Genomic DNA, 9,708 nt, shown 5'->3' with positions numbered 1-9,708 from the left:
TGTGTTCTGTGGGGTGTTTCTGATGTCCAGAGCAAATATTGGTCCGTGTGAGTGGGTTTCCTGTGTATTTTAAGTTTGATGCTGCCGTCTGTGTTATGGTGTATTTTTAAGTCCAAAAAAATCTATTTCATTGTTTGTTTCCTCTTCGTACGTGAATTTGATGCTGCCTGTCTGGTCTGTGGTGTTGAGGTGATCTGTAAGCTGTTGTGTGTGTCCAGTTTTTATTTTTTCTAGAATGTCATCGACGTACTTTTTCCAAAACGATATGTTACAATCTGCTGGTGCTGTGGATATGGCTTGTTGTTCCAGATGCTCCATGAAAAACCCGCTCATAATGACTGATAACGGGTCTCCCATGGCGAAGCCTTCAGTCTGTTTGTATATGGTGTTGTTGTATTGAAAGTAAGTGGATGTGGCAATGAATCTGAGTAGTGACATGATGTCTTCAACTGTCAGTTTGGTTCGTTTCCGGAGTGATTTGTCCTTACTGAGTCTACTGTGTACGATGTTGAGTGTGGCTTCTACTGGGGTTTTTGTGAAAAGTGATATGACATCGTGTGATATGAATATTTCATCCTGTCCTATGGTGATTTGTTGTAAGTCCTTTGACAGTTGTTGTGAGTTCCTGCAGTCCGAGAAGGGGTTTTATGATTTCTACAAGAGATTTGGAAAGGTTATAAGTGACGGATCCTATGCTATCGACAATGGGGCGGAGTGGTGTGTCAGACTTGTGTATTTTCGGCATGCCATATATCCGGGGGGTGATGGTGGCTGTGGGCACCACATGGTTGTATGAGTCCTGAGTTATTTTGTTCTCAGCTAACATGGGTTTGAGTAATGATTTAAGAGTCCTTTTTAGTTGTTCTGTTGGGTCTTTTTGCAGTGTGTGGTATGTGTTGTGGTCCTTAAGCAGGATGTCCATTTTGTTGTTGTAACTGTCCCTATCCATAACTACTGTGGTGCGACCTTTGTCTGCTGGTAGTATAATGATGTCGTCCTGTTTACCTAGTGTATGTATGGTTCTCCTTTCTTCCTTGGTGATGTTACTGGGTGGTAAATGTGCGGTTTTGAGAATGTCTGCTACCTCATTGCGTTAATGCTGATTTCTTTCCCTGATTGTGTATGGATTGACAAGCTAATTCTGTGGCTAAAATGAATTCCTCGTATGGTATTGTGTCCAGTGTTATTGCGTAGTTGAGTCCTTTTGCTAATACTTGTGTTTCTGTGTGTGTGAGTTGATGTTGTGAGTAGTTTTTTACCCAATTGTCCGGCACAGCTGCGTGTTTTGTTGTGTCCCTGTTAGCTTTTGTTTTGGTTAAGAGTTTGTCCAGTTTTTCGATGTGTCTCTTCTTGGTTTTTATGAATTCCTTTTCGTATTGTTGTTTTAAATGCTCTGTCATGTCCGCGTTTATTTCAGGTTGTGGATTGTAGATGCATTTAAAATCCTGCCTTTTTTCCTCGATGTCTGCGTTGATTTGTGTGATGTTGTGTGTAATAATCCGTATCCGTTCTTTAACCAGGGCCTTACGTGCTTTGCGTACGATGTCCTCAGAGTTCCTGGTCTTTATCGGGTTTCTGATGTATAAACTCCTCGGGATTATTCCCTCGTCCCAGCACCTCAGATGGAAGCGTAGGTGGTTCTTGTACCGCGCTAACTTTAAAAATTGATGTTCCACCGCCCGGCATGCCTTGACACCGCTTGGTCCAAAACTTTCATATAAACATTTGTGAAATTTCATACTGTCTTCTTAAGTTAACTATTTAAACAGTTCTTTTAGTCAGACAGGGAAGATTGTTTTACCTGCTTTACATGTTTCGGCTACTTCCTGTAGCCTTCCTCAGAAGCGTCACAAGATGGGGAAGTGACGTGTCCTGTAGGCTGCTACTTCTTGGTTTGGCCAGACAGCAGGGGGATCTTACGCCCCCTACTGTCTGACATCTAAGGAGAAGACGTCTGACGTCTGAAGTAGCCGAAACATGTAAAGCAGGTAAATCAATCTTCCCTGTCTGACTAAAAGAACTGTTTAAATAGTTAACTTAAGAAGACAGTATGAAATTTCACTGTTTCATCTGCTGCATTACAGAAGGCACACAGTTCAACTTCAAATTATTATTATTATTATTATTATTATTTTAATTCTGCTACTGGGTAGAGCTTATAAAGTATCTTAAAATGAGTTTTCTTCATCTTTGGGGAAATAAGACATTCAATATATTTAGAGTGAGCTTTTACCATCACAGAGACAGTTACTTTATCAGCAAGGTTGGGTAGGATTACTTTGAAAGAATACATGTGGATTACATGTATGTATGCACATACATTTGGATTACTTGTAATCTGATTACTTTTGGATTACATTTCAAAGTAATCCTACCCAACCTCTGGTGTTTTAAATCTTCTGTTATAATCTTAAAATACTACAGATTTTAAGGCAGCACTAATCAATTTGTTATTCATCAATCATTAATCATCAATTTTGGTAATACCAGTTGAACATAATAAGGTATTGAATCAATGACAGGGTTTGCTTTAAAAATCTTACTGTGTTTCATCTGAGTACAAATAATCTATTTTTCTGACCAAGCTTCCAACCATCACCACGGGCAAGGTGGCTTAAGTGTCTTTCCCAAGGACACAACAGTAATATACAGATTTTATTTTTTTATTTATTTATTGACTGATTGGGAGCCAGATTCGAACCACTGACCCTTCGGTCACAAGATGGCTTGCTCTACCAATTGAGCTATCGCCACCATGATGAAAAACCAGCTTATGGAACTTAGATAACTTAACAGGAAACCTTTTGTACCTCCATATCACATTTTAGAAGGAATTCAAGCCCTCCTACTTTTTAAACTCAGGATGTCTGAATATGAAACCACTTGGACTCCAGCTGTGACAAATATGGTTTGTGAGAACTGATTCCAGCTGCAGGTTTGCATCATTTCATGCTTTGAAATCATTTTTAATTAGATTGAAGTCGAGCTCTGGAGTTTTCCAGCTGAAGAGTTGCTGTTTTCGGTGACTAAACCTCACAAAAATGTTCTCACTGACATCAGTTTAAAATAGTAAAAAATAAAAAATCCATCTCTGATGCTGACAATATTAAATTTAGTTTATTTGATCAATATGAGTCACATTTAATGAAAATGAAATGAGAATCTGGAATTGTGACACGAGGACATCGGTGTGTCCCTGGCTTCATGGTCAGTGTGCAAAGGTGTGAAAGTGTCATACAGCACGTGCACGTCAACACACAACAGAGGAGGGCAGAGGGCGTGTCCCAATAAAAGCTTTTAGGAGGTTTCAGACAGGAGCGGGTCGGAGCTTGTGCTGCACTTGTGTGGGCGTGTGTGTCCTTTCCTTAACGTGTGTCTTTTTTGTCGGCAGGTGTGCGTCCACGTGTGCACCGTGTTGTTTACGGCCTGGCCGCTGTGCTCACAGGCAGCGAGGCTGCGGTGTGGCACCGACCTCCTCAGTGACCTCATGTTTGTGTGTGGTGACCGTGGGATCTACTTGGGTGAGTGGACTGTCCATAAAAAAACAATAACAACAACAAAAAAAAAAACAAAAACGGTGGACTGTCCATAAAAAAAACAACAAAAAACGAAAACGGTGGACTGTCCATAAAAAAAACAACAAAAAACGAAAACGGTGGACTGTCCATAAAAAAAACAACAACAAAAAACAAAAACAGTGGACTGTCCATAAAAAAAACAACAACAAAAACAAAAACGGTGGACTGTCCATAAAAAAAACAACAAAAAACAAAACAGTGGACTGTCCATAAAAAACAACAACAAAAAACAAAAACAGTGGACTGTCCATAAAAAAAAACAACAAAAAACAAAAACAGTGGACTGTCCATAAAAAACAACAACAAAAAACAAAAACAGTGGACTGTCCATAAAAAAAAACAACAAAAAACGAAAACGGTGGACTGTCCATAAAAAAAACAACAAAAAACGAAAACGGTGGACTGTCCATAAAAAAAACAATAACAACAAAAAAAAAAACAAAAACGGTGGACTGTCCATAAAAAAAAACAACAAAAAACGAAAACGGTGGACTGTCCATAAAAAAAAAACAACAAAAAACGAAAACGGTGGACTGTCCATAAAAAACAATAACAACAACAAATGAAAACGGTGGACTGTCCATAAAAACAACAACAACAAACGAAAACGGTGGACTGTCCATAAAAAAACAATAACAACAACAAACGAAAACGGTGGACTGTCCATAAAAAAAACAACAAAAAACAAAAACAGTGGACTGTCCATAAAAAAAACCAACAAAAAACAAAAACGGTGGACTGTCCATAAAAAAAACCCAACAAAAAACAAAAACGGTGGACTGTCCATAAAAAAAACAACAAAAAACAAAAACGGTGGACTGTCCATAAAAAAAAAAACAACAAAAAACAAAAACGGTGGACTGTCCATAAAAAAACAACAAAAAACAAAAACGGTGGACTGTCCATAAAAAACAATAACAACAACAACAAACAAAAACGGTGGACTGTCCATAAAAAACAATAACAACAACAACAAACGAAAACGGTGGACTGTCCATAAAAAACAACAACAAACGAAAATGGTGGACTGTCCATAAAAAACAACAAAAAACGAAAACGGTGGACTGTCCATAAAAAAACAACAAACAAAAACGGTGGACTGTTCATAAAAAAAACAATAACAACAACAACAACAAATGAAAACGGTGGACTGTCCATAAAAAAAACAACAAACGAAAACGGTGGACTGTTCATAAAAAAAACAACAACAACAAACGAAAACGGTGGACTGTCCATAAAAAACAATAACAACAACAACAACAAAAAAAACCAAACGGTGGGACTGTCCATAAAAAAAACAATAACAACAACAACAACAAAAAAAACAAACGGTGGACTGTCCATAAAAAAAAACAACAACAACAGCAAACGAAAACGGTGGACTGTCCATAAAAAAAAACAACAACAAATGCAAACGGTGGACTGTCCATAAAAAAACAATAACAAACGAAAACGGGGGATTGTCCCTATAAAAAAAAAAAATGTGGACTGTCCCTGAGAAAAGTGGACTGTCCCAAAAAAAAAAAGAAAAGTGGATTGTCTTAGTCTGTCTTCTGTCTCACTCTGTCTTCGGTCTCTGTCCCTAAAAAAAAAAAGTGGACTGTCTTACTCTGTCTTCTGTCTCACTCCCTGTTCTGTCTCACTCTGTATTCTGTCCCTGTCCCTAAAAAAAAAGTGGACTGTCTTACTCTGTCTTCTGTCTCACTCTGTCTTCTGTCTCTGTCCCTAAAAAAAAAGTGGACTGTCTTAGTCTGTCTTCTGTCTCACTCACTGTTCTGTCTCACTCTGTCTTCTGTCTCTGTCCCTAAAAAAAAAAAAAAAAGAAGTGGACTGTCTTACTCTGTCTTCTGTCTCTGTCCCTAAAAAAAAAAGTGGACTGTCTTACTCTGTCTTCTGTCTCACTCCCTGTTCTGTCTCACTATGTCTTCTGTCTCTGTCCCTAAAAAAAATGGACTGTCTTACTCTGTCTTCTGTCTCACTCCCTGTTCTGTCTCAATCCCTGTTCTGTCTCACTCCCTGTTCTGTCTCACTCCGTCTTCTGTCTCTGTCCCTAAAAAAATGGACTGTCTTACTCTGTCTTCTGTCTCACTCCCTGTTCTGTCTCAATCCCTGTTCTGTCTCACTCCCTGTTCTGTCTCACTCCGTCTTCTGTTTCACTCCGTCTTCTGTCTCAGTCCCTGTTCTGTCTCACTCTGTCTTCTGTCTCACTCCCTGTTCTGTCTCACTCTACTTCACTTCAAATGCGGTTGTGATCAAACGTTTCCGTCCCCCTGTCCTTCACACCGTGTGTTGTCCCCTTTAACATCAGTGACAGTTTGGAGTCTTCTGTGGACATTGTGGACGAGGCTCTGATGGTGAAGCTGCCAAATGCAGACAGTATGACACTCTGTGGTAAATCTAACTGAAGGAGAAGAGTGAGGAAAGCCACCAAGACACCCAAACAACCCAGAAGAACTTACAGGCTTCTGTGGCTGTGATTGGAGGAATTGTGGGCAGTGCATGTTTTGTGTGTTGTAGAGCTGAGGAGGATTTTCTTTCACCAAAACAGATCAAATCCAGGTTTGCATTTCAGATGTGCCTTCTGGCAATTTGTAGCTGAACTTTCAGGTCTTCTTTTGAAGAAAACCCTCCTCTGTACCACTTCATCATGAAGCTGGACAACAGCACCGGGTCACGACAGCGCTGTCTGGGCCGGATCCTGGATTCCCAGATCCAAACAGTGTTTGTTTGGAAACGCTGGAGAACAGCTGCTTGGTGAAGTCGTCCTCATAGCCTTTCACCCGTTCACACCAAGGCCACGTGCGAGCCGTATCACTGGACCGCTGAGCTGATAGCTTTGTTAGAAAACCGCTTATCAGACTGCCGTCATGACGAGGACGGAACAGAGCGGCCAGCTGCACCAGAAAAACAAATCCATCTTATCAACACACACATATATGTGTGTGTTTTTCTGTGCATATATGTATACATATACACACACACAGTGTTTGTGTTCTCTCCGCGTTCGTGTGGCGTTTGTATGTTCTCTGTCCATGTGGGTTCCCTCTGAGTGATAATTCTCTATTGGTAGTTGAGAGATTTTATATACTTCATTAATTTAATGTGGTTTAATGGTTGAATCACAGGTTTGGTGGATTAGAAACTTTAAATTGTCTGTAGGTGTGAATGTGTTTGTTTGCCTCTATGTGATCCTGTGACAGACTGGCGTCCTGTCCAGGGTGAACCCGTCTCACACCCTCTGACTGCTGGGTTAGGCAAGTGACCCTTAATTGGAGGAGAAGGTTGAAGCTGAATATTTGAATAACTGAATAAATGCACTAAAATATACATTTAAAGATTTTCTTTTTTTTTTTTTTTTTTGGTTGGGGGGGTGGGGGCGGTGATTTCGGCTAGATTACTCGTATAGTGGATTTATCCATACGCTGGTATTGGGGACTCTTGTAGTTGTAGTAATAGTAATGATAACAATACAATTTTAATAAAAAAAAATGTATTTTTAACTTCTAAAACACTGTTCATTCAATATTTCTGAGTGTTGTAGTTTTACTTCTGTACAAATTAGAATTGATGAGACAAATAAAAAAAATCTGTTTCCTTGAAAAAAAATTTAAACCTGTTTCTTATGCCAAGATTGCACCAGAAGGCTCCAAAAGTTTTTCCATCCATTCCATTTTCCTCCGCTTTATCCGGCCGGAGTCAGGTCGCGGGGGCAGCAGCTCAAGCAAAGCCACCCAGACCTCTCGATCCACACACACCTCCCCCAGCTCCTCCGGGGGAACCCCAAGGCGTTCCCAAGCCAGCTGAGAGATGTAGTCCCTCCAGCGTGTCCTGGGTCTTCCCAGAACGTTTGATTGTAACGTTAGCAAAAACATTTTGAGAGCGTTAGGCCAAACATTCTCAGTACGTTTGTACTTAGAAGATATAAAAGTAAAGTAAGTGCCTTCAGCTGCTCCCTTGTTTTCCCTCGGGGTCGCCACACTGGATCCAAGGTGGGTCTGCATGTTGATTTGGCTCATGTTTTACACCGGATGCCCTTCCTGACACAACTCCACGTTACATGGAGAAATGTGGTAGGGTTTGAACCACAAACCTTCCACACTGAAATCAAGCGCAGTAACCACTTAACCACCACCCCTACATCTAATATGTAAAGGTGTGTGTGTGTGCCCATGTGTGCGTGTTTTTATAAGCAAGTGACACCAGACTTGCTGTGGTGACTGGGAGCACCAAGGGGGAGGTCACTGGGGCCCTTAGGTTGAAAGCATATGTGCGCGAACACACACACGGTCAGCCTTATTTATTAGATCTTGACCCGCTCACTGGAGCCCTTATTTTCACAGTTCACGTGGTACTCAGTTCAGGTAGCAAACATCACACTTTACTTACTACATGGTAGCGGCTGACTAGGGTGCACTTTAATTACAACTACATCAGAACGGGCCAACGTGCACTGTGTGCAAGTTAAAATGTACCTGCTGTGTGTCAGAGTGTTGCAGTGAGCTTTCATACGATGCAAAAATCTCAAAAAACCTCCCCAGAACATTATACAAAAATAAGGTCCGTACCCAGCTAACAAAATAAAGTTCCCAAAAACTTAAAAGGACGATTGTCAAATGTTATCAGAACATTCAGTTTGTTTCATTTATATAGCGCCAAATCCCAACAAAGTTGCCTCAAGACGCTTCACACAGTAAGGTCTAACCTTACCAACCCTCAGGGCAAGAACACAGGTGACAGTGGTAAGAAAAAACTCCCTCTGATGATTTGAGGAAGAAACCTCAAGCAAACCAGACTCAAAGGGGTGACCCTCTGCTTAGGTCATTCTATAAGGCACCTTTACACATGCGCGCATTTAACCCCTGTACTGCCGTGCAATTTGTTGTGCCAGTGCGACCCGCTTTGTCCCGCTGGATGCCACACTTTGTCATCCTCAATCAGATGAGCTGCGCTGTGGTGTGCAACGCTGACGCACTGACACAGTGTTTTTCAATTGTTTGTGCAATGTTCACATGTACAGTAGTTCACATAATTCATGCATGCCAGAGATTTTGAACATTACTAAATTTTCTTTGCACACTTGCATGAAGGTGCACACAGTTTATGAGTTTACTCTCTGGCACAGCAGATTGGGTGCCAATGCAGGGGTCAAATTCGTGCAAGTGTCAAGGTACCTTAATAGTTACAAGGGTTTTACAAAGTTTTACAAAGGTGAAGAAACAGAAAACAGGAACTCAAAAGAACATGACATAACATACAAATAATGAATGTTTATGAGTTCAATGGTACAAATATTTCATGAGGTGAAAGTTGGAACAAGGCGAAGCCAAGCTGCATGAAACATTCCAACTTTTCAAAATTGATGTCGATGTCTCACTGGACAAAGAACCATCATTTCAGTCTTATCAGAGGTTAAAAAGAGGAAATTGCTAGACATCCAACTTCTCACTGATGCAAGGCAATCTTCTAAGGATTTTATGTGGATGAGATTACCAGCAGTTATCGGCGTGTGTAACTGAGTATCATCAGCATAGCAGTGAAAGGTAATCCCAAAACGCTGCAATATGTGCCTCAAAAGCAGGGGGCCTAAGACAGACCCCTGTGGAACCTCAAATTTCATGTCACTAAGGTTAGATGTAGTGGTATTGTACAAAACACACTGAGAATGACTGGTTAGGTATGACGTCAATCACGCAAGGGCACTCTCAGTAATCCCAAAATGATTCTCCAGAGTATCAAGTAGAATATGATCCACAGTATCAAACGCAGCACTGAGATCGAACAGCACCAGAACCATACTGGTGTCTGAATCCATTGCAAGCTGAAGATCATTCACCACTTTATTCTCTGTGAAATAATATTTTCTAAAGTAGACTGCAGTGGCTCAAAGAGATTATTCTCAGCCAGGTGGTCCACGAGCTGCCGTGAAATTTTAGAACAAAATGATCAATTTGATATCGGCCTATAGTTTTTCAATACACTAGGATCAAGATTAGGTTTCTTAAGTAATGGTTTAATCGCTGCAGATCTGAAACATTTAAGAACAGATCCAGAAGTTAATGAGAGATTAATAATTTCCAGCACAGTCGACCCGAGAGTGGGCCACAGGTCCTTAAACAGTTTTGTTGGTATA

The 9,708-nt window shown here is 40.6% G+C and overlaps 1 protein-coding gene across 1 annotated transcript in view; it reads left to right on the top strand.

Annotated features, from left to right (window-relative positions):
- Nucleotides 1-3,347: 3,347 nt before the first annotated feature.
- Nucleotides 3,348-9,708, top strand: part of igf3 (insulin-like growth factor 3) — a 39,079-nt gene continuing 32,718 nt past the window's right edge. The window contains exon 1 of the mRNA XM_034171532.1: nt 3,348-3,521. Within this exon, the coding sequence (XP_034027423.1) occupies nt 3,488-3,521 (34 nt within the window). The 5' untranslated portion in view covers nt 3,348-3,487. The remainder of the gene's footprint in view (nt 3,522-9,708) is intronic.

This window comes from Thalassophryne amazonica, chromosome 6, assembly GCF_902500255.1.
Source record: "Thalassophryne amazonica chromosome 6, fThaAma1.1, whole genome shotgun sequence".
Taxonomy (NCBI): Eukaryota; Metazoa; Chordata; class Actinopteri; order Batrachoidiformes; family Batrachoididae; genus Thalassophryne; species Thalassophryne amazonica.
This window is presented reverse-complemented; position numbering and strand designations above follow the sequence as displayed.